Below are 26,544 nucleotides of genomic sequence, written 5' to 3'. Positions count from 1 at the left end.
ACTGGTGTGATTTGTTCTTTTGCTTATGGTTATTTTTGTTAATATGGTTTAATTATCTTTTTTATCTTATTATCTTATTAGGAGATAAACTCTCCATTATGTGTAGTTAACTGGTGATCTGAGATCCTTAGCCAGGACAGATTACTGTGCATATTTTAGACAAATAATTTTAGTACAATAATTATTTTTCTAATTTTTGTAAAGAAAAGTTTTGTTGAATAAAAAGTACACGCATACAGTTGTATTTTGCTTTTTTATACATTATTTAAAAATTGTGGCTAAATTTTTTTTCTTATTCTTCCTTAATTTTGTGCTCTGAAAGGTCATATGAAATAAAAACTAATTGCAGTGTGACACTACGAAACCATAACTGATTTGCTCATGCACATTGAGCAAGCTCATACACAACAGGGAATGATTGAGGAGGCATGTGGACATAACACAAAATCTAAATCAAGTCATTTTAGCATGTCAATGTAAATTTATGCATGTTAAATATTTTTTCCCATCAAAAACAATTTTGGCTAGATGTTGGAAATTTATTAGCCACAGTGGCTGTTAATAAAATGTTAATGTCAAGCCCTGTTTGTGAACTATATCCTGCATGTTCACCTGTATTGGCAGGGCATGCTGTATACACAGCTAAGCTAGCTAGATATGGCCATTAGAAAATCTATAGCTCGTTTTGTTTAATATGGAAAGCTTAATGTAACTCCGCTGTGCGTCTTTTATACATTATATATTCCAGCTCAGGAAGCATAAATTCAATCTATCAAGCAGCCATTCCTCTCTCAGCCTGTTTCTTGCTCTCTCTCCTCCTTTATTCTTCTCCAAGCATTCTCCATTAATCTCATAGTCTGTCTAATTATCGTTAGCCTACACTGAGCGGGCGCAACATTTTTTCTCTGAAGAGTCATGGATGGCCCAGTGTGCACTTTGTGTTTGGTGACTAATAGTCCTGTTTTACGGCTTCACTGGCAGTGTTGTGGTAAAGACTCAGAAGCCTGCCATTGATCGTCTGGCACTGCAGATTTATGAGACACTCCACTGTGATTGTCTAGCAGACAGTGGCTGCCACATTACCCTCGTATTGAGCGAAACGGATACACTCTGTCACCTCAATATGTTAAAAACCAAACAATGCACATTTAAGTGATCTACCTTTGGAGTTTACATCTGGTGCAGTCAGCCTTCTTGTCTCGACGTGCTTATTTTCATTTATCACAGGTTTATTCTGAAGTTGTCACAACTATAATTAGGGCCTGCGGGAGTGAGGTCAATCTGTGAGTCATCTGGCATCAAGATGAATTATTTAATCTTTTCAAGGTTTGGACAACCTTTTAGCGTTTTATAGAGCATTTTTAAATTCAACATAGAAAATGATAGATGTTATATTATCTACATATTTATAAATAAATTAATAATTATGATAGTAACAGTTAATTTCAGTTATTGTGATTGTATTGTAAATATATTAAAATATTCATATTGTAAAATATTATTCCAATTTAATACAACTGGTTCTATTTGAATATGTTTAATACAGTTTATATTAATGACATTTCAAGAGTTGTTGTTCCAGTCTTCACTGCTAAATGGCTATATATATATATAGTCCGACACATTAATGCAAAAATAAACAAAACCCTTTGATCACTTCTGTAGTTAAAAGAACACTCCAACTTTTTTGAAAAAGGCTCAAGTATCCTAAAGTTAAACTTGCCAACTATAGTTGTTTTGAAACATTTTGGAATCCATTCAGCAGTTTTCTTGCTCTGACAGGGTCACTTTTAGCTTAGCTTAGCATAATGAATTGAATAGGATTGGGTCTTTAGCATTTATTCCAAAAATAGCTTGAGACTTCTGTAGGTACATCGTGTACTAAAACCTTCTAATTACTTCTATTCAAAACACTCACCAGAACTAGAATGGTATAGAGAAAGTGAAAGCACACAAGCTCTGAGGTAAAATCATAATGATTCGTTGATCATTTGTTTTATAAATGGATAATTTATTAATAACTGAATTTCTCTTGCTAAGACTCTGACGAGGCACCTGTGTTAACTTTTATAAGTATCTGATAGCATATAGTGCGACGCCGTATGCAGTGCTGTCGCTGGCTCCAACCTCGACTCGGCTCGACTCAGCTTGCGTTTCTGTGTGAAGTTTGCATGTTCTCCGTGCGATCGCGTGGGTTTCCTCCGGGTGATCCGGTTTCCCCCACAGTCCAAAGACATGTGGTACAGGTGAATTGGGTAGGCTAAATTGTCCATAGTGTATGAGTGTGTGTATGAATGAGTGTGTGGATTTTTCTGAGAGATAGATTTGCGGCTGGAAGGGCATCTGCTGCGTAAAAATGTGCTGGATAATTTGGCGGTTCATTCCGCTGTGGTGACCACGAATTATTAAAGGGACTAAGTCGACAAGAAAATGAATAAATGATAGCATGAAATAGGTACAATATTTTTTTTATCCTTATAACGCCTCAGCTTAGTTTGCAGTGCATTATACAAGAATCATAATCATGAAGGATTTATAAATGATATATGTATAAGGACTATTGTTAACTGTAAATCACATCAAATCATACATGAGAGAAGATGAAAGTATAGAATGAGAGTATAGTTTTTAGTAAAATAATTTTTTATTACACAATGTAAATACAGAAGACTCGAGCTTGAAATTGGAAAATTAACAAATCTCTATTTTGTCTATTTCTGCTAGTAGGTAAATCTGATTCAATTCATTATGCTAAGCTAAGCTGAGCTAAAAATGACCCTGCCAGAACAAATGGATGCCAGAACAATGGATTCAAAAATGGTTCAAGTAAACTGTTTAACACTTTAAAAGGTGTAGTGTTCCTTTAAGTTTGTACCAAAAACAATTTTTAAGTTTAGTTGTCATTTTAATTCATTTGTCATCTTCTATTTGCCATGAAATGTGTCTTTAAATGTGCCATTAATCGTACAAGTCCTAATACAGTGAAACTGTTGAAAGAGCCTTTACTGCTGTCATTCTCACTGCCATCATATTTTCTTCTCCTTTCTCCCGTCAATCTCTTATTGTATCCTGCCTCTGTCTGCTTGTCTTGTCATTGTTCCTCTACCTAGACCTAGTGAACCACTTTTGTGAGCAGGTCCTGAACTTCTTGTTTTGTCCCTACTCTCCTCCTGCCATAGCCCCGTCCTCCCCTGGTGTTGACTCCGTACCCTTGCAGCGAACAGCAAGCCAGAATGCCACAGGAACATTTCCCAGAGGCGGATATGCATCCGGCCAGAGTGCCAATTACACGGATACTTACCGCACGCTGCCGTACTGCTCATCAGTGGAATCTCCTTACAGCAAATCCGGCCCAGCACTGCCACCCGAGGGCAACCTGGCCCGCTCACCATCCATCGACAGCATTCAGAAGGATCCCAGGTGAGTCCGCATGCTTACTAGATGTCATTGCAAATATGGGGTCAATCAAACACAATGGTGCTAAATAATAGTAAAATTATAGTGATTCAATGGTTTGAAATCATAGGGCAACCACTGTAAGTGCTATTTACTGTATCACCTTTGTCTGTATCAAGGCTTTTTTGTTAACAAATATGAAGACTAAAACTGTTACCTTAAGTGAGCAAATTTAAGTGGATTAAAAACTCAAGAATTGTGTTGTTTGAGCGGTTAAATAAGCAGTTTTTGAGGGTACAATTACTGAAAAACTAACTTCAATAATGTAATAATTAGCAAAAAGTAAGTTTCATTTTCAAAAGTAATAAGAACTAATTCTGTGAGTTCAGAAAAACAATAATAGATGTCGGTTTTATAGCCAAACTTATCAGTAAGGTACAAATTTAAACATCTTTTTTTACATAAACTTTAATAAATACATAAAACTAGGCATGTTTTTTTACTGTACATCATCTTTAATATGAAGAAGTTTGTCAAAATTCGTCATAATTTTTTGTTTTATTTCGTGTATTTTTGTGGTTTGAGTTCAGTGTCTGTTCAAATTATTATTTATTGTTTATAAATAAGAGGTTTGCCTATGAGTTATTGTAAGCGGTACAAACATTGCCTCTCAGCAACAACTTGAAAAAAAACTTGAATTACTTAAACCTAAACCAAAACTAAATGAGTAAAAACCTAATAGAAGTATGTTTGCAAAACTACCAAAAACATGAATAAAACAAACTAAACCTATGCTGAAATTTACTGTAACTGTAAAAATAGTATCAACATTAAAAATGCAATAATAACATTGGTCAACATGGCCCCAAGAGTTTTTACATACGTTGCTCCCCTCTTCACATACATATATTTTATATCAGCAACCTGAATCTAGTGTATTGATAGTTCTAGGTTGAAGTTGGTTTAACTGGGTTAGCCTTCTAAGAACTGGTTCACGGGCTACACAGTTTTCCATTGATTTGATATGTAATGTTGTTAAATTGTTTTCAGCAGACCAAGAATAACACCTAATTCTTTACAGACTTTCTGTACGTTAAAGAATCTCTTCTTCTTTTTTATTCCAGCCAAACTAAAAGAAATGATACTTTCTCCATGAGATAAAAATATAATAGGAAATACTGTGAAAAATGTTCGCTGTTAAACATCACTTGGAAAATATTTGAAAATTAATTAAAAGTTTACAGGAGTGCTTATAATTGTGTCTTCAACTGTATGTGCATTATCTGAAGCACAACCTTATAATGTGAAGTTGTTTCCATTCTTCAGAATAGAAATTCCCCAAACTGAGGGGAACTCATAATTTGAAACACAATAATCACATGCAGAATTTGTCTGAACAGGGATTATTTGTCTGAACAGGGATTACGAGTAGAGTTACTACTTTAAAATATGGTGGTCAAAACTTTCTGTTTATCTTATTGGTTGCACTTTTTTCCTGGTTAAGAGAGTGTTGAAAACACTAGTGTTGATCCAACACTACGTAGCGTGTATTCGTAACTTTTTGATTAAGTGGTTGATTTGTATGATCTTATTTGTAAAATTTAGTATAATTCGCTTATCCGCACATGACGATTGGGTTTAGGGGTGTGGTTGAGTGCCATGCATCTTTTTTAAAATTGTACATTTTTGTACTACTGAACTCACGAATGTAAGGACCAACCACTAAACTGACAAAACACAAAATAGTTAAATTTCCTCATAAGATCAGGCTGATTCGAAACAAGGCTCTATGAATGGGAATGTGTAAATTTTTTCTAAAGCTGCATCAGTTTTATGCTTTTTTAGGATCAAAACTTGTGTGAGAATCTCTCTTTATATACTTTTGAGTAAAAAGATTGAGAACGTTACCTTAAATTAAAATAACGCACTGAATGTCATTTTAAATTCTTTCCGTAACTAAATAAACTTAGAGGGTGTATAAAAATTCATTGTATGGGTCAAAATAATTATTGTCAAATGTTAATATTCATTCATTCATTAGTTTTCCTTTTTATTTAACCACCAACTATTCCAGAATATGTGTACACAGCAGATTCCCTTCCAGCTGTAATCCTGGTATGTCTTTAGACTGTGGTGGAAACCAGATTACCTGGAGGATACCCACGCAAACTCAGGGAGAACATGCAAACTTCACATAGAAATGCCAACTGACTAGCTGTGACTCAAACCAGCAACCTTGCTGTGATGCAACAGTGCTTACCACTGAGCTACTTTTCGGCCCAATTTTAATATTCTTTATATCCAATTTTTCATTTTTTGTTTGTGTGTGTGTAGGTTATATGTCATCTGGACTAATTCCAGGACTCCCTGGTTGAACAAATATTGTATCTCAATGAGACTTTCCTGGTAAAATAAAATAAATAAATAAATAAATAAATAAATAAATAAATAATCTGAGGGCAAAGCAGTGGCGCAGTAGGTAGTGCTGTCGCCTCACAGCAAGAAGCTCGCTGGGTCGCTGGTTCGAGCCTCGGCTCAGTTGGCGTTTCTGTGTGGAGTTTGCATGTTCTCCCTGCGTTCGCGTGGGTTTCCTCTGGGTGCTCCGGTTTCCGCCACAGTCCAAAGACATGCGGTACAGGTGAATTGGGTAGGCTAAAAGTGTCCGTAGTGTATGAATGTGTGTGTGGATGTTTCGGAAGGGCATCCGCTGCGTAAAAACTTGCTGGATAAATTGGCAGTTCAATCCGCTGTGGCGACCCCGGATTAATAAAGAGACTAAGCCGACAAGAAAATGAATGAATGAATGAATAGATAATCAGGTCTGTGCTATCACAATCCACCGTTTCCCCCAAGATCTTGTGAGACTATGAAGGGTAAACTTTCCACATTCCTAACTTCATTCAGTTTGTATTCAGTGATGTTTTACAATTTGTACATAATCTACCCAGCTCATATTGATCTATTTTGAGCTAAAATTGGGGCTGCTAAAGGGTTTTTCTGGGTTTATGTTTGTGTCACATCTCGCAAATTGTTAGATGGTCCCTGCATTCGTATTGAGGTGAAATCATCTTCAGCCTCCTCAGTAAACATTTGTTCGTGACATAAATGAAAAGGAAGTGATTTTGTAGCAATAATGGGGCTCTATTTTGTAATCTTGCGTTCAAATCACAGTAAAGCAGTTGACTCATCAAAGGCTAATCCTGCTGGGTTTTTGTACGGCTGCCACATCTTTATCTGTCTACCGCTTGTTCAAATACAGCTTTTGAATAAATAAGCTGTAATAATAAATATTTTAGCAGTGTTTCCTTTGGTTGTGATTATGTGCAAATGCATTTAGATGGTCCTAAAAGTGTCTAAGCATGGCAAATTTATTCAAGAGTCAACACGGGTTCAAACCATAGGTTCTTGTTGAGCCATATCTATTTGCATTGTTTTAGAATGAGATTTCTGTCTATAGATATGGAAATATGTAGTTAATAAACGGACCAAGTGTGACATTTATAAGGTACATTTTGTTGGTGGCACGATGGTGCAGTGGTTATTAATATCACCTCACAGCAAGAAGGTTGCTGGTTCGAGTCCCAGCTGGCCAGTTAGTATTTCTGTGTGGAGTTTGCATGTTCTCACCATGTTTGTGTGGGTTGCGCTATGGTGAATTGAATAAACTGAATTGGCTGTAATGTATGAGTGTTGGTGTGAATGTGAGAGTTAATGGGTATTTCCCAGTACTGGGTTGGAGCTGGAGGGGCATGTGCTGTGTAAAACATATACTGGAATAGTTGGTGGTTCATTCTACTGTAGCGACCCCTGATGAGTAAAGGGACTAAGCCGAAAGAAAATGAATGAATAAAACATTTTGTTTGTTTGTGAGAGTTTAAGAGTATTAGGGATTTTTGAGTGTTGCTACGCTGTTCTAAGAAGTAATAGATGGTTATTGTGGTGTTCTGATAAACTGTTGCAGTTACTGGAATGTTTTGGATAGTTGTTAATCATGTTGCGAACATGTTCTGAATGATTTAACAGGTTTGTTAAGCAGTTATCTTTGTTAAGCAGACCATTTACAAGGTGTTCTGAATGGTTACAATGACAATAGCATTAGAATGCCTCTGCAACAAGCCAAAATATTTTAGATACAGTTCATGTCTGTAGTTATAATTGTGTATAATGAGTTATGTGGGCCTCTGACATGTTCTTAAATGTGATAAATAATAACTGTAATGCCTTAGTGTAGTATCATTATTTAGTATATACAATATAACTGTTAAAAAACAACATGGAAAGAAGACTAAAGCCCTGTTTAGATCACACAATTTTGTCCTGATTTCAGCACAATTTGCTTGACGTAAGGAGTTGATGTAACAAATGGGCTTATTATTCAATATTTTTTTCTTGTTTAGTGTCTTTCATAGTGCAAGAAAACTGATGCCATGTCTGGTAAATCACAAAATATCAAAATATCAAATATTGTAAAAAAAAAAAAAAAAAAAAATACTCATTGTATACTCATTCAAAATGAGTTGTGGGTAATTTTGTAAGAGCATATCTTTAATCTGGCTGCTTTGTTTACAGCCGTTGCTGGGAAACCACTCCTGGAGCACTAAAAGTGCCTCTTGCTGGCACAGAATGAATACACCCAGCAAACACACAACATCATAACACATTAATATTAGGTTAGATTTATGCTGCCAGCATCTAAGGACAGTGTTATTTTGACGTCCAATAACAATGTGAAAAGATGTTGGCATTTGGATGACTTTAATGTTGGAAAATGACCAATACCCAACGTACAGCCAACATATTAAACCAACTTCAAATTGACATCAAATACTGACATTTATTTGTCAGGTATGGCAACCAAAAATCACTGTCTGATAGACGTCAAATTGGTAATGTCCACACAACATCAAGTTGTATCATTATTAGACGTTAATATTTTGTAATTATGTCAGAAATTTACCAAAATGCACTGTCCTATGCAACCTAATTTTTGTTACCAAACAAAATGCAACATCCCACAAAGTTGGGGTACAACATCAATCTGATGTCATGTTGACATTGTGTGTCTTCTAGGCAGTTTTCATACAAAAAAAAAAGCAAATAGGCTACTGTATGGAGAGAATTACCATCTTTGGGAAACACTTGCTAAACAGTTACAGAGACGATTGTAATTTATGCAGCTTCTTGATGACAAAATGCATGTGGTAGATGTCACACAACGATTGATTGCGAAGTAACATGTCAGTTTTTTGGCACATTTGTCGCTCAATTTTACTTGTAAGATTGAACTAGTCATAAAGTTGTATTCCTGATTAATGTAACTATATGCAAGTCTTATTCAAAACACCTTTAATTTGAAGATCGTAGTTGTCATTTGTTTAAAGTCACAAGTTCCACTTAATTGTAGCACTTGATTTATTTTTAAAGTATCCATTGATGTATGAACATGTTAATTAAATCACTATTTTATTCATTTCTATTATTTGTACATTAATTGGACGGAGTTGGCTTTATGCAAATGTTTCTTTATCTGCTCTGTGTTACAGCGGTCGTGAAAAACTGGACTCAGGTAATTAGTCTTGAGCACTAGTGACACTCTGCAGGTGTTTGCTGGAGGCTGATTATGGTCGGGTTAATAAAGGCTACTGCAGTAAAGCAGTAAGAGTCATTTAGTGCTGTTAATCTCCTCAGAGTTTATGACTACATACTATTAGAGTTGGGAAAACTACAATGAAATGGTACAAACTGCTTATAATGTAATGTAACTACAGTTATGCAACTTCATTGATGATATTTAATGGCATAGTTCATCCAAAAACGAAAATCATCCATCACATTACTCATACTCAAACCACTTTTGGTCTATATGACTTTCAAAACAAAGGCACATTCTGAAAATGTAGCCCTATATACATTTTTGGAGAACGCAAATTATGTAGCCAGAATTACTTATGGCTGCATTTTGTCTTTAAAACGAACAAGTATTATGCCGATTCTTTTCATGCTTAACAGCTAACCACTTATCTCCGAATAGACAGCTTTTCCGCTGTTTCCAGTTTGTCCAGTAGCTCGCCATGTACGTTGATAGAGAGTAGTTGATCACGACAGCGGGGTTCAAGTCTAGTGAACGGTTCCAGAAAGCAGATAGGACAAAAACAGAATCCAAAAAAAAAAAAAAAAAGGAAGTAAATATAAGTAAATAACAGTGTTAGAATGTGGTAAAATCTGAAAATGTGGCAAAAATCAGCTTTTCTTTTTCTGGACTGCTTGTAAAAACTGTCGGTTGGCTTTAGGGAAGTGGGTGGGCAGGTCAATCGGTGCTTTTGAAAAAAACTATTGGTTGACTTTAGAAAAAGAGGAGGGTGGGTCAGCTGATCAATCAGTTAAGTGCATCACACACTGGATGCGCCGCTCGGAAATATGCACAGTGTCCTGAGTCATGGCTGGGCGCTGCGGACACCCACCAGCCACCGCATGGCGCGCCGCAGTACGTCGCAGAGCGGCACTTCTGGTGTTTGACTCCCTATAGTCAGTCAGTCAGTCGATAGCAGCCTTTAGTGTATTCATCTAAGAAAAGCAGGTACGAATGGCACTCAAAAAGAGAAATTTGAGATCTCCAAAAGTGTACACAGTGCCCTCTGCTGCTGAAAACAGAAACTCCAAAAAAAAAAACCCAGTACCTTCTGGGACATATTTGATGCTCCCCAGAAATATATATAGCAGTATGTTTCCAGAATGAGCCTGAGTTGAACTTTCTTCTTTCAGACAAACGGAGTTAAAGTATTTTTCAATTTCATCCTGGCTCCTCCATGCTGAATGATGGTTTCTGGCAGTGGTCCTATTTTGAAGCTTCCAAAAGTGCATAAATCCATTGTAAAGCAAATCCATGCACCGTCAGGAGGTTATTGCATGTCCATTGAAGCAGATTTATAATTTTTAGTCAGACAGACAGACAGACAGACAGTCAGACAGACAGACAGACAGACAGACAGACAGACAGTTAGATAGATAGATAGATAGATAGATAGATAGATAGATAGATAGATAGATAGATAGATAGATAGATAGATAGATAGATAGATAGATAGATAGATAGATAGATAGATAGATAGATAGATAGATAGATAGATAGATAGATAGATATCTGACAGATCTGTCTCTTTGATCTTTATTGTGTACTTTGCTCTTTTACAGTGCTGAGGGTGTAAAGTTGTTACATTAGCACTAGCAGAAAAAAATGAGAGAGTGACTAAGTGTGATTCATCAAAATACAAGGCCATGCCTCGAGTCATTCAGCCTGAATAAAACACATCTGGGACTGCCCACATTTTCAGAGACCCTGGTTGCGAAAGTGTTTTATTTTTTTCAATAAATTTTAAAAGAATTGCAAGACTGAAAATGTATTCATAAAAGGTAAAGAAACATCTATCTATCTATCTATCTATCTATCTATCTATCTATCTATCTATCTATCTATCTATCTATCTATCTATCTATCTATCTATCTATCTATCTATCTATCTATCTATCTATCTATCTATCTATCTATCTATCTATCTATCTATTCATCCATATATTACTGGTTTCAAAATACATCAATCTGCTTTAAAGGACATTCATTAACCTCCTGTCGGTGCATGGGTTTACTTTACGATAGATTTATGCACTTTTAGAAGCTTCAAAATAGGGCCACTGCCTGAAACTATCATTTAGCATGGAGAGATATCTATCTGTCTATCTGTCGGTCTATGTCTATTAGCAATTGCATTCTTTTTTTAAGAAGTTATCGTTGTTATATTACAATAAATCTGCTCTATTCAGCACAAACGTATTAGAAATACATGCATCAGTCTTCATTTATGTGAAACCAAAAAAACATACAGTACTTCGACATACAATAGTAGGGTAAACCATGGCAATAGAGATAATTGCAATCAATGTAAAACTGTGGTTGCACTATTGGTTGGGTGTAGAAATGGAATTACGTCAGTTGTTTGCTAGGTAATCTGTACAACAAGCCCCACCTTCCCGTTGACATGTAAAAGAAATGTAAACAAAATGTACCCTAGGTAACATATTTCAGTTTCAGAAAAAATGGAGACATTACCTTCTAGTAGATTGGTCATGTGAAACATTCAACAAAATGTACCCGGAGCAACATCTTGTATGTTTCGCAAAATGTAAGCTGAGGCATCTATTTCAAATGAACTATGGATGGCTGTATTGGATTTATAAGTACACAAGGCAAACAGCTGTTGGCTTAAACACCAAATGACAAAGCTTTTGAGAAAAGGACTGTTGTGTTTTTGTGAATATTTTGCTGTGTGATAATAGACTGTAAGCGGGTTATGACTCTAATGAAGGCTATTTCTGTTCTGTTCTGGTGTTTCCTCCCTAGAGATGAAGGGATGAGGAAGGACAGGTATGCTAACCGCACACTGCCACCAGTGCTGCAGCTCATAATAAGTTTAGACATCCTCGGCCCATGGCGAGTGTGAAGCACTGCTAAAAACTGTTTTCGTATGAGTTTAGAAGGGCATAGCGTGTCCTTGGGTGAAATACTAAACTATTCAAAATGACACAAAAGATAGTTTTTGACCTTTCCACCTGAAGAGGGCTCGAGCAAAGAAACAAAAGGCCAGTTTTCACCCACACAAACTCTCTTCTCTTCATTAAAATAACTATTTTCAGGATTTTTTAAACACAAAGAGTGACATTAGCAGTGTAAAGTAATGGTAAATAAAACCATGGAAGACCACAGACTGATCAGACACAGATTTTTGACATCTAATAAAGATCTTACTTTCTCGGTCCTACAATGCTACCATGATTTCACCTAGAAAAGTATGCAACATTTGGTTGGCAAGCATTGCTCTTTTTTATTGGCTGTGGTGGTTGTCCTGTAATGACTCATCTGCTTAGATTTTTTGTGCTAATTTGGCATTATAACTTCCACAATGGTGAAAGTTTAAACAAAATCACTAAAATCCTGTCATAAATGTATTGCTTAATGCAAGTTTTAGATGAATCAATCAAAAGTATTTCTAGACAACTAGTCAATTTGCAATGTGGAATGGTGTCTGTAAATATTTAATCACAATAAAAGATGTAAATATGAAGTCAGCATGTTCTATGTGTACACTTTCATTCAAAGTAATTTTTTTTATATTGCATTAAGTAAACAAAAATGGTTTCCAGTTTTTACCTGTTTTATTAAATTTGGCTTTAAAGTAAAAAATAAGGGCAACGTGTGGAGTTTGCATGTTAGCCCTGCGTTCGCGTGGGTTTCCTCCGAGTGCTCCAGTTTTCCCGAGTGGTGTCCCCATGGAAATAAAAGATTTTCCATGATAAAAAAAAAATAAAAAATACACTCACTGGCCACTTTATTAGGTACACCCTAGTAGTACCAGGTTGGACCACCTATTGCCTTCTGCTTTGATCCCTTGTGACATAGATTCAACTGGAAGTATTCCTCTTGAGATTTTGTTCCATATTGACATGATAGCATCACACAGTTGCTGCAGATTTGTCAGCTGCACATCCATGATGCAAATCTCCCGTTCCATCACATCCCAAAGGTGCTCTATTAGATTGCGATTTGCTGACTGTGGAGGTTATTTGAGTACAGTGAACTCATTGTCGTGTTCAAGAAATCAGTCTAAGATTATTTGCGCTTTGTGACATGGCGCCTTATCCTGTCTTGACCATGTCTACATGCCCAAATGCACTAAGTTGCTGCTATGTGATTGGCTGATTAGAAATTTGCGTTAACGAGCAATTGAACAGGTGTACCTAATAAAGTGAAGAAAAAGCCAAAGAAAAAATGCTAGTGTGTTTATAGTGAATATTTTTATTTTTGTAATAATTTTTTAATTTAGATTAAATAAATTTTTTATGTGTGAACCAAAGTAAAATTATACTTAAAAACAAAAACTGTTCTCTAACAAATAGTTAAAAGTACTTTATAATTCATTTTAGTTTATGTATCTGCCATCTCACTATACAGTATAAAGATATGAACACTTCATTTTGTTTGAGAAGAACTGTGCATGCACATGAATGTAAGCATGTTATTTATAAATGTGAATGACAATCTGCCAAAATAAAAGTGCAGTTTAACTTGAAGAAATAAAAACATCAGTTGCTGAAATGTTTTGTAGCTTTTTGGTTACGGAAAAATAAAATAATTCAACCATTAAAATGGAAAAATAAATAGGAAAAAGTGGAATCCAGAATAATAATACATTTCAATGCACATTCCATTTTTCACTCCCATCTGCTATTCATGGCTTTGCTCTCATGCTAATTTCCCTTGATTTAGTCAATCTGGCCTAGAGCACATGACTGACAATGCTGTAAAACAGCGTAAAGACAGATCTGTCAGATCTTCCCCATCAATTGTTTTCCACAACTCATGCATTTTCAGAGTTGTGTTAACAGACTGCAACAACAACTGCCTGGATCTGGGACAGGTGTTTGGAGTTGCGATCCGCACATGTGAAATCTGTCAATGACACGCTGTGATTAAAAACCGAAAGTGCATTAGCGGGTCATTAACATACTAAAAATATGGTTAGAAAACTGTCAAACTCTGAAGCCAGTCCTGTTTGCGTCAGGGCGCAACACCACGCCATTTGGCAGAGACTTTTGCAAGAAAACCTTCGGCAGACGTTATCGCATTACAGTTGCTGATGTGGAGCGATAAACAGAGTTATGAGCCATCTGCAGCGCGAGAAAACATGGAGGAAGAAAGGAGACTGACAGATGAAGATAAATGAGTGTGATTGAATAGGGGTTATTGATTTGCCGGTATATCCCGCTGAGCTGCAGAGAAGGAGGGATTGCCTTCGGAAAAAATAAAGGGGTCTGCCGTCCGCTTTCCCCCTTCTTTTGATCAAAGCTTAGGTGCAAAACCTCCTTTTCTACACAGTTATTATCACTGAGGCACCAAAGAGGCTTTTCCGTGCTTTGTTTTAATGTGGATGTGCACTCAAGGGCCGTCCTTGTCCACTCAGGGACACGGAGATGCTTCTTGAGGCCACGGCATTGACGTATACAAATGCAGACTGTGATTTACAGAAAACATCTTCTGCCACTCTGACACGGGGAATGTGGTGCCCTTGAGTGGTCACCTAAGGATGGTTAATAGAGAAACCTGCAGTGCTTGTAAAAGGTTGGTTGATGTTATTCTGTGGAGGGTGTGTGTAATTGGAGGTCAAGCTTCACACATGCATTACTGTGGCATGATGGCAATTTGCTGCATTAAGTGGCTTGTGTGCAGCAATGCTAGTCAAGATTTTATTTAATTTTTATTCTTTATTTTTTTCAATTCAATTCAATTCAGCTTTATTTGTATAGCGCTTTTACAATGTAGATTGTGTCAAAGCAGCTTCACATAAATGGTCATAGTAACTGGAACAGTGTGGTTCAGTAACTGGAACAGTGTGGTTCAGGTTTTAGTGTTTAAGTTCAGTTCAGTTTAGCTCAGTTCAGTGTGATTTAATCATTACTGAGAGTTCAAACACTGAAGAGCAAATTCATCGATGCGTAGCTCTACCAATCCTGAACCATGCGAGGCAGTGGCGACAGCGGAGAGGGAAAAAAAACTTCACCTGATGGGAGTGAAGAAAAAAAACCTTGAGAGAACCAGACTCAGTTGGGCACGACCATTTTAATTTCTCCGCTGGCCAAAAGTCTTGTGCAGAACTTCATTCGCCGTGGTTTATGCTGGAAGATGGCCTTAATGAAGACTCGTCTGTCTGTCTTTTCATGTTTGTTGTTGATTTACTTTACTGTTGGTCCATTGATTGATTGATTTGATCTGTATTTGATACATATTAAAGCATCAACATGATGATGACTCTTCATAGGCATGATGTTATACTGTAAAAGACGCTCATTATATTGCCTTATCCTACGTCTATCCCTAAACCCCACCTTCATAGGAAACCTGGGGCAAATTTTGTATGCCAAAAGAGTCTGTGAAGTATGATTTAATTTGCATCGAAGAATTTTAACACGCCTAGTTTTAAATTACGAGGACACAAGGCATGTGCTGGTGACCATCGATCTAGCTACTGCTGACCGCTGGAAAACACACACGCCACATTTACAAACTACAACTCTTAGCATGCACCTCACAAAGCCAGAGTATCATGATGAACTGACTACATGGACTTTAAAAACAGCAAAGACACCCTCATCAGTGCTGAGTCTTGGTTACTGTACTGTGGCATTAACATTTTTTTTTTAATTATTATTGTTTCCTTTTTTCCTGATACAAAGAATGATCTTATTCATTGATGAATAACCATAATATGGTCAGAAATATGAGTAATGTCTTATAATGTCATACAAATTTTACTTGGTGGACAACATTTTGTAGTTCATGTTGACCTGAAGTAATTAAATAAATATAATTTCTATAATATTAATATATAATTATATAAATAATTGTGTAATATTTTAGTATTTTTTCCTGTATTATTTTATTCTGTACATTTTTGGTACAAAACAATCAGCCTAACTGCAAAGTTAACACAGAAAACAAAAATATATTAATTCATAAAATAAAATAAATGTAAAATTAATAAATTAATTAATGCAATTAATTTAAAGTCATATGAGATAATTTTTTACAAAAAATTAAAACTGACACACATATGGCATCAGTTAGAGTTGTGCGAAATAGAGAGAACAGAACACAAGAAGGTGCACACTTTAACATAGTCATTCCTTCCTCCTTTCTTTTAATTATAGCATGAAATAAACATAAATGAACATCTCAGTCAGTCTTTTAGTCCATAAAGACGTCAATAGAAATTGTAAATTGATGTCATGCTCCAAAATGAAGTTCCTAACGTAAGTTCGGGAGTAGCCTGATTAAGTGGTTATTTCAATCATCACGTATGTGTACAGTATAAGTAGCGACATTTGTTTCAGTCGATTTTTGTTCTGGCATCCTTTTATCTGCCTATCTCCTCGTCTGTTTATTCAAAATGTCTTAAAAAAAGAGGTGGGGGGACACTTGCTCCTTCAGCATCCTCCAAGGACAGGAGGTCCGAGCTCTCTTTGTGGTTTGATAGCTCTGGTACCTTGCTTCAGGTCAAAATTGTTTGTCATGTTGACGCAATTGATTAAGCAGGTGATCTTACAACTGTTATGACAACAGACGTCTCATTTTGTGACGTCACATGACTTTGGTAATCTAATAAATACTCTGAGATTTTTCAAAACAACTGTGAGATTACTTGCTGGAGCTTCAATAGATATTTACAATAGTGTCTAAATGCCTCCAATATAGAATAAAATGGTGAAGACTCATGGCCTCTACCTCAGCCGTGCTATCTTAAACTTAACCTTGACTTGACTTGATGAATCACCCTTCTTTATTTCCCTTCATCAAGACTTATAGACAGCTGCACCTGTGACCCTGAGTGCGTCATTGCCCCTCACATCTATGTTCAGATCAGTCACTTGAGAAGCCCCTAATGTGAAGGTCTTTATAACAAAACAGAAAGGCACAAATGATGCCTTTTATTATTATGAATGATGCATTTACAGTACTACGGCATGTGGTTATGTTTTAAGGCAAGAATTTGTTTCACATCGACACACAGTATAGTGGCTTCATTCTGTTTTAACATACAGCGAGGAATTATATGCATGCATGACTCCAGTGTGACTCACACGGAGCTTTGTGATGGAAATTGCAGGCCTCAGGGATTGTTCACAATAACCGTTGAAATAAACCATGTAACAGCTTTTTGTTGGTTTATTCATCCCTGTTACTTTTTTTTCCCAGAGTTTGTGTTGTCACATATGGGGAGATGCCATTGTTGCATTTCATCTTTCCAAAGTTTGCACCTGGTGTTTATGGTAATTGCTGTATCTGTCAAATGTTCCATTAGCCTGTTCAGGCTGACAAACACACATTCTGTTTGACTTTCGCTCTCCTCGTTATTAGAAATAATTACGAACGTTCTAATGGGTTAGTAACAACTCTGATTTGTAAATAAAGCAAAATCTTTAGCATACCAGAGTCCCTTCAAGAAAATGAGCTTCTTCCCTCCTGGCTCATTTGAAGTTTTTTTTTCTGAAGCCTGCATGTTTTACGGTTTTTAGGTTAGCTCATTTAGACATATATGATAAAAAAAGCAGTCATGCTCAGATTAACACCAAAACATCTGTTCTGAGATTGCTCGAACAAGCTGGTCTCAGCCTGAAAACAATCCCGGTAGCAGTTCGGTTGAGGTGAGAATGCAGTTCAACCCAACGGAAAAACGAATCATGTGGAATCATAATTTATGACTTGAATTGAGTTACAGAAAGAGCAGCACTGCTGTTTCTTTGAGTGAGCACATTAGATATCTCAGTTGAAAACCAAACAGCATAGCTTCATTATAACATGCTGTGTCAAATGACCAGGTGAAGATTTGTGTTCCACCTTGTCATAAAAACAACATAGATGATGCAGAGGACTGTAAGCAGGTTCACTCTGATCAACACAAAGCTGCGCTCACGTGTGACTTGCTTAGACATATTCTGTATGAAGGCATGCTCAAGCTTTATAAGTACATCTTGTGACAACATTTTTATTAGTTTTTTCTTTGTTGGTTCTTCTTTTTAACATGTTGTGGTAATATTCTATAGTATTCACACTTATTCATGTAAACAGAGCATGAATTGATTTAAAAACACTGTCATTTTCTTATAATATCTATTTGTTTTTACTTCATTTGCTCAATGACTCCCAGATGAGGCACTTAACCATACATCTTTCCAAATCTACCCTTCACATCTGTTGACTGATTGGTCTACTGCATGCATCACATGTTGGAAAGAGAACGCCTATCACAATTGCTGGATTACAGCATGGCTTAAGGCCCTGTTTACACTAACATATTTTAGTTTTAAAATAGCATTTTTGAATGAAAATGATTCACGTCCAGACTGGCGTTTCATCTACATAGCATTTCTGAAACGCTCTGTGTCCACACTATACACAGCAAAATATGGGGACCCAAAACAACTCTATGGGTGTTAATTTCAACACTTTGAAAGTGTCTCATGGGGTCCACTCAAAACAGAGTTAAATCAACACTTTCAAAAGGGTTGGCATATTGACACCGAAGTAAGGGTTAATTTTAACTCTGGGCAGAGTTAAAATATGTAACTATATTTAACACCGCCTGGTGTAATATATTGTTTTTTATTCAACTCTCTTGAGTGTAAATATGGTAAAAAGGTCAAATAGACTGTAAATTACAAAATAAAAAAACATTTTATTTGAAAACATTCACCACTTCAACAATTCATTCAGTTTTTAAAATGCAACAATGTCAAATATGCTTTAAATGTTTTATTAGTACAGACAGTATCAACAAAATATGTATGACCAGTGCTCAAAAAGGCTGTTTTAGTCCTTTGGTCCAAACTTGATGTTTCATCAGAGCAATTTGAAAGTTCAATATATCGTCACTCATAGTTTTCTTCTGAACGCATAGTTTTCTTCTGAAATCACATTTTAAACAACTTGGCGTGCAAATCTTTCACTTCTGGTGTTTCCTTGTTCCTTCATATCAAACACAGCAGTTTAAATGAAGGTACAAATGCTGTAATCTTATGTGAAAACAAACTGGAGCTAGGAAATCTCATCAAGCATGTCCTGTGAATGAAGTGCTTCCCTGCCACAGGATGACCTTTTTATCCATGACGATGTAGCAGCTGCTGATCGCTCGTCTGGTGGTTCCTGATGCACGGATATAGGGTGATGTTCATCTAAGAACTCTTCAAGACTTCAGCATGACTAAGAAAAATGTTTGAAAACAAATTGCAATCAAATTCTATGATATATTTAAAAGAACATTTAAAGTAAATGAAACATTCAAGAAATCTAAACTCACCTTTTGAAAATCTTCATGATGATCCACAACCTGACTCTCCCAGCTGGTTGAGGTGACAGGATATGGAAAAGTAGAAAAAACACATACATCACTGTTGGATCTCCAAAAACAATTAGGTTAACCACTATGACTAGAACTGGAAAAACAGGCAGCTGTCTGTCCAACACTTGGAGCAAAATTTAGAGGAGCTTAAAATCGTTTATATCATTTAGTGATGCTGACTTCCCCAAAATATTGGCCACAGTGTAAAAAATATTCATAAACTTACAGTTTTCTGTAAGCGTGTGTGTGCGCGTGTGCGTGTGTGTGTGTGTGTGTGTGTGTGTGTGTGTGCGCGTGTTTCTTTACCAGATTCAACTCGCCACCTTTCCTGGAGTCTAGCAGATGTTTCAGGTCCAAATATAATCTAAAATATTAGGATAAGCAGAAGAGGAAAAGTGCAAAGCAAAGAGCAAAACATTATTTAAGTAACAGTTCACCCACAATACAAAACTTATCACCTTCATGTCATTTGTTATTCTCTAATACCCTCTCAGCTTATTGTGAAACAAATACAGAACTTTATCAAGCATACCTTCATTATTATCACCACATATGACCAAGAAGGTGTGCTTGGTCATTTCACCAACTCTGGAAATACACCATCCGTCTCTAATCAGCCACCGTCACAGGGTCTTGTGTTATTGTACAGAGAACTGTGGCTGTTAAAAAACAACAAAACATTAGTATCTAACACATATGCATAACCTTCAGATAAAAAAGAGAGATGAACATCACAAAGTATGCCTCACACTTTTTCAGATATATTTTGATTCAGATGTTGATTATTGATAATAAATCTACAAATCAAACCTGTATCATCATTAGGCTGCTCAAATATGAATCAGTTGATTAATTTTACAGACAGGTGGCTGTTTACAACGCACTAAATTGTCTTTAATAAAACGAAAATGTTGTGTACAGTACATGCTAAGTTTAGCCTATAGTTTTAAGCACAATATCATGCGGGAGAAAAAGCTTGACTAAGATGTTCCTGACAACAGAAATAGTCTAACTTACTAACTTCAGACATCCCGAGTTGGGAAAAGTCATTTTCGGGGGATACAGAGTTGATTTGAGGGAGGTAGCGGAAGAGATGAGTACTTGAAGAGCGGTGGGGGTGACTTGCGCGCGACGTACCTGAAGAGCGGTGGGGGTGACTTGCGCGCGACGTACCTGAAGAGCTGGGAGGGATGCGGTGGAGAGGGGTGTGCAAAGTGTTTAATGACCGGGCGGGAGACGCGCGATTTCCGGGAGATTATCATTCATTTGCGGGCATCTACTTGGGCATCTGGGAGTCTCTGTGCATTTGCGGGATAACGTAACGTTAGTCCCGCAACTTCCGGGAGACTTCTGTAACGTTAAATGTCTGAGAAAGTGCAAACGCGGTCATTTAAAGACATTAATGTTAACATTCCGACTTTAATGGTTGTCAACACTTAATATCTTTCAAGCGTACGTTATCACACGAGTCTAAGTTATGGACTAACGGTATATGGACGGCCATGAATGAACCATTTTAAAAGGGCCGCGGTGTTTAAAATAACCAAATTAACGTACACGACTAACAAACAATCATTTGTTTCAGTCAAGAAGCCTTTTACAAGTAAGCATATGTTCATTTACTCACCAGATATGTTTCAGAAACTCTCCAGAGCTTATGGAAACCGTCCTGTGTTGCCGTTAGCATCCGGGCAGAGTAGGCTAACGTTAGGCTGCTCCGGGGATTCCCTCGCTAGTTTGCTTCAAATTAAAGGAGAAGTGTCGATTTTATTTTACAGATGGGTAACGAACAAAATGGCATTAAACGTGACAGAAATGTGTTGAACATGTACATTTGATGTTTTATGCACTATGTATGCGTGAGCATATATAAAAACATTCTTGAAAAGAAGTCAATAGTAATGCAGTTAAGCTAGATACACAACGACCATGAATGAACCGCAAAAGTTTAAAATTGTCACTCTATTCTAAATTTATTAACTTAACAATATGTTTACAACTGTATTTCATTAAAGAAAGTCAGTAAAATACCAACATTTAGGTAGTTTGACTCACCAGTTGCTGTTCTAAACCTCAGATGGAAAATGACGTCTGGAAAATTCTTCAGTGACTGGGGCTGCATGAATTCCCGGATGTTGGAAATAACACCACCAAGTGTTGAAAAGATAACTCCTTGATTTCGCACTGAATAAAATAAATTCTAACTCTTATTATATTCATTTATCAAAATCTAACTCTTTAACGTCAACACTTTACTCTGAAATGCTTCAACACCGAGAATTTAACTCTGATGAATTTGCTGTGTACTGCTGAAATATACACTATACTGCACTCTGTCAGCGTATGCGTATGCGAACATCTGAGCTTCAGGCAGTCAGCGGGTGCTTTGAGCACACCTGAGAGCAGCGTAAAATAAAGTGTTTAGCTTTAAGTTTATATGAACTTGTTCTTTTATGTTTTTTTTTCTAACAATATCTACTAACAATAATGAGTCACCACACTTATTCTTATTCTCTGTGATTTCCTGGGTATACAGAATAGAGTGTGTCTAAAGTATTTTTCGTGTTTGAATATGCAATTAACAACCATTTTTTCAGTTTCTCACACTGTGTAGAATTTTTGAAAATGCCAGCCGTCCCTACCCACAGTTTTTGTAAGTTAATTTAGTCGACATACATGGCTGTCACTGTTTGTAAAGAACTAAAATGTTTACTGACAACCAAATACATAGAATACATTGAATTTTCTTGCTGAAATCTTTGTGTTTATCTGGAGACACAAAGTCATATACATCTGGAGTAGTATGTTGGCGAGTAAAAGCTGTTATTTTTGGATGGATTTTGTAGTTTTAGTATTTTCCAGTATCGAGTAGACATGTGATGTTGAACATTGAGTATGGTTTGTTTTCTTAAATGCTGCTTGAGTGCTCTTTGTTCAAAAACTAAAGTGAATTTAGTATGGATTCCTGCAATAGACAGATGGTGAGTGAATCAATGAATGCAACAAGCTGTGCGGTACGCAAGGTTAATGCACAACGCTGGTTGTGTCAGATACTTCAGGGTAATTTCATTGACATTCCTGCAGCGCCCACTTGAATGATAGGAAAATGTCAGCTAAGCAAAATCATGTCTTTAATGTTTAGTGTTTATGAATATAACTTTCTTTGAGGTGGCGTGTTTTATGTGGTCAAGGCAGAGGTCATTTGTCAGAGTCATGTTTTTGGGTGAGAAGATCATGGAGGTTGAATGTTGACTCTTGACAATGACATTGTCCTGACAGTGACTGAAACCAGATCGGGCATTTAGAATCAATTATTTGAGTCAGTGAGGTTGGGTAATAAACCTAAAGGCCATTTTACATGGTACATGGCAGCCATGATATCCAGTTTTTAACGTAATAACATAATGTTTTTGGTGATACAATAATAATAATAATAATAATAATTATTATTATTATTATTATTATTATTATTATTAGTAGTAGTAGTAGTAGTAGTAGTAGTAGTATTAGTACTATTATTATTTTATTATTATTATTATTATTATTATTATTATTATTATTATTATTATTTTTATTATTATTTGGTGCCATTTGTAAGCATGAAAAGTTAAATAATAATAAGTTAATAAGAATAATAACAATAACAATAATAATAATAATAATAATAATAATAATAATTTTTCTATTATTTTCATCTATATCTTTATTTATTATTTTTATTTTTATTTGTTATTAATATTTATTATTATTATTATTATTATTATTATTATTATTATTATTATTATTATTATTATTATTATTATTATTATTGAAATAAGGGGAAGGGGTGAAGGCCTAACACAGACCTTTACGATTTTAAGAACAATTTGATTTCGTTCTGAACCCAGTAGGTCTGCACAATTTTTTGTCATATTATTTTTAATAGTTAAAATCTGTAAATGTTAATATAATGTTATAAATATAAATGTTATATTGACACTTTTTGCAAATAAAGGATAATATAAGTAATAAAGGATAAAATACAAATCAACATTTTAATTAAAATACAAACTGACTCAAGGTAATGTTTATTTTGTTTTAAGTAACAAAATTTATGTAAAACCATATAAAAAGAGTAAGTACTATATATATATATATATATATATATATATATATATATATATATATATATATATATATATATATATATATATGTATATAGTACTCACTCTTTACATATATATAAAGAGTATATATGTATGAAAATTAAGTATATACAATTCATGCATGTGTTAGAATAAATGTAAATTGCCAAGCATCTGTTGTTTTCTTTTGAAATTAAGCAATAATATACTTTTAAAAGCCTCCTAGTGGGCCAAATAGTCACACTTATGTCAGTATAACTGTGTTTTAAGTAATTCCTGTAAAACTGAATCCAAAACATTCAGAACAAGAAAAAAAAGCCTGTCTGAGAAAAATGTAGTTTAGTTGGGGGGAAAACAATTGGTAGCATTTTGAAAATAATTATTTGCGTCTTATTTTGTTTATTTTTGTTCTTTCATCATATTTCTAATTGCACAAAAAGCCGTAACCCACAAAAATAGGAATGCTGATTGCGTCTTGAGACTGAAAACCGTGGAGCAGATTAGTACTGATTGCAAGGAGCTCAATAAAAGGACGGTGAACACGTGGTGGTGTTTATCTCCATCTAATATGATTAATCTGTTTGAAAGACAGCGTTTGATTCTCACATCTAGTTGCAGAAATTTCTCCATCTGTCCTCACTCTCTCTCTCTCTTTTTGTCTGTCCAACACATTTGTTCGGAAATCCATTAATTGTACACAAATATGCATGTTACATGATGGCTGTTATGCTTGCTTGGCTCTGTTGTGATTCTATTAACTAATAAGCTAGAGTAGACAGCAAATACCGAACAACATAAAGTGCTCTAGACCAATTAGTTTTATAAATGGCAGTCAGCATGAACAAGGTTGACCCTAAGACCCTTATACATCTCGACCAATGCTCACTATTTAGTCTTTTTTAATCGCTTTATCTCTTTTATTGGAGGTCTTTTAACATTCTCTAAACTGTAGTTGTTTTAACTTCTTTCTTTATGTATTTATTGTAGCATATTTCACTTTTGTTCATGTTTATGGTTAATAGTTTTGTCAAGCTGAATGCTGTTTTGTATCACACTGGGACTTCAACTGTGCATATAAATTATAACAGAATGACTATTAGCAAACCTCCTTAATTGAAAAGGGATTCCTACAGTATTTCCAGTTTAGCAGATATGGTAGATGTCCTTTGTCTGAGGTATTTATAGAATATATAGCATTTGTACCTGACAAAATGAATGAGTCATTTGCAAAATGTAAGAATACTTTGAATTGTGATTTTTTTTTTTCACAGATATAACTCATCATCAGCTTTGATTAACAAGAGGTGTGTAGCTATTGTGCTTATAATCTTTGCTAACAGCAATAGAGCTAATACAAAACACTTTCATTATTTGTTTACACTCGTTTTCAGAAGTCATTTGCTCATTCCACCTTATCAGTGAAAACACACATTGAGTTATTAAAATATGTATAAAACAATATATAAATAAAATATATAAATATTGACACACAGTGACAATCATAACCGACTAAAATGTTGTGTAGAACCCTGAATTACACAAACTCAGTTTGATTTTTTTCAAGTCCACATTGGAACTCTAAAGGGCTATTTATACCTAGCATGGTAAATTTACGTATAAATATAGGGATACATTTATTTGTGTTTACACTGACAAATGATAAACATGTTTATTGTTAATGTATGCTAATAAAGTCAGTGTGTTTTAATTAAAATCTAATCAAAATCAATCAAAGGAATTTAGTGTTTGCTGTCATTTTATTGAAATTAAAACAGCAAACTTTTCCCCAACATTTTCAAAAGAGGCAACACAAGATGTTGAAACCAAAACAGGATACCTGAGCAATTATTATTTTAATACTTCAATTTACTAACCTGGCATGCATAACTTCTATGTGTTTTTTAATCATTCTTTCCCATGGAATAACTCATTGTTTTTAGATAGTCGTTATCTTTAAATAATCTTTAAAAAGAGGGTTTAACATTCAACAGAACTTCTCCACAATGTCCCCTATAGCTTTAATTTCGGCTAGTATCTTATATGTTGTGGATTCTGACTAGCTCTCAGTGTTTTATCAGGTACAGGTATAAACTGAAGATAAAATCATTCTGATAGTGACAAACAATATAGTTTTTCTACATCTTCATTGTTATAGTCTAAACTCTGCTGTTGTTTTACATTCAGGAGCATTTTTAGAACTCTATCGTTATCAGTATAGTTGTCATGCTTGGTGTAAAAAAGGCTTTAGAGCAGTGGTTGCCAATTCCAGTCCTCGGGACCCATAGCTCTGCACATATCTATGGCTGTTTCTCAATATGCGTTTTTCAGCGATTCTGCGTCCTCGTGTTCTTGTGTAATGTCATCATTAACAGCTAAAGTTCAGTTCCAAAACTCAAGACCGCAAGAACGGAGGACACGTGAAATTATTCCGTATGTGTTTTTGAAATCGAGGACGCATGAATGCAGACTTGAGCACCGAACTTACTCTAGAAGTCCCAGAAATCATTGCGACTGGAGGTGGGAAGCACAACATTTACCTAGATTTATTATTAAAGTTCAGAGATATAACTTATTTACCTCAGGAGCTCCCCAAAATGAAAATGTGAAAATAAACAATGTAATGAAAATTGTAATAAAGGAATAAACACATCAAGGGTGTTTATTTGCTGAATTGCATATTAAAATCAGTTTTAATTATATTAAGCAAAGTATTTTTGTAAAGTCTTTTTGCATAGTACATATTTTGAAAAGAGAAAAGCAATAAATCGTTGTATCAATCCTGTAATGTTTAAATAATTTTTCATTGAAAGCGCTTGAAAGTCATGTGACCATCAGGAAGAACACAACATCTTATTTCTCAAAGGATGCGTTATCTGTTTTCATGGTCTCCCAACTTTGTTCTTACGAGGTAACCTGGCAAGACCGGTCTTTACAAGAACGCAAGTCCATTCTCTGCGTTCTTGGAATTAAAAAACAGCCTATGTCTTCCTTACTTAACACACCTGATTCAAATCATCAGCTCGTTAACAGAGAGATCCATGAACATATGTTTGAGTCGCAAATAAGCGAGACTTATGCTG

General features: G+C 35.5%; 1 protein-coding gene across 11 annotated transcripts in view; it reads left to right on the top strand.

The window, feature by feature from the left end:
* ctnnd2a (catenin (cadherin-associated protein), delta 2a) overlaps positions 1-26,544 on the top strand; it is a 579,694-nt gene that overhangs the window by 340,078 nt on the left and 213,072 nt on the right. For 7 of the 11 annotated variants that reach the window (XM_073940674.1, XM_073940678.1, XM_002666654.8 and 4 more), the window contains one exon: positions 3,180-3,420. In XM_073940674.1, the coding sequence (XP_073796775.1) occupies positions 3,180-3,420 (241 nt within the window). Of the gene's footprint in view, positions 1-3,110; positions 3,421-26,544 lie in introns of all 11 variants that reach the window. The other 4 variants (XM_068217203.2, XM_068217202.2, XM_068217204.2 and 1 more) reach the window with 1 other exon arrangement.

The sequence above is a fragment of the Danio rerio genome, chromosome 24, assembly GCF_049306965.1.
Source record: "Danio rerio strain Tuebingen ecotype United States chromosome 24, GRCz12tu, whole genome shotgun sequence".
In the NCBI taxonomy this organism is placed as follows: Eukaryota; Metazoa; Chordata; class Actinopteri; order Cypriniformes; family Danionidae; genus Danio; species Danio rerio.
This window is presented reverse-complemented; position numbering and strand designations above follow the sequence as displayed.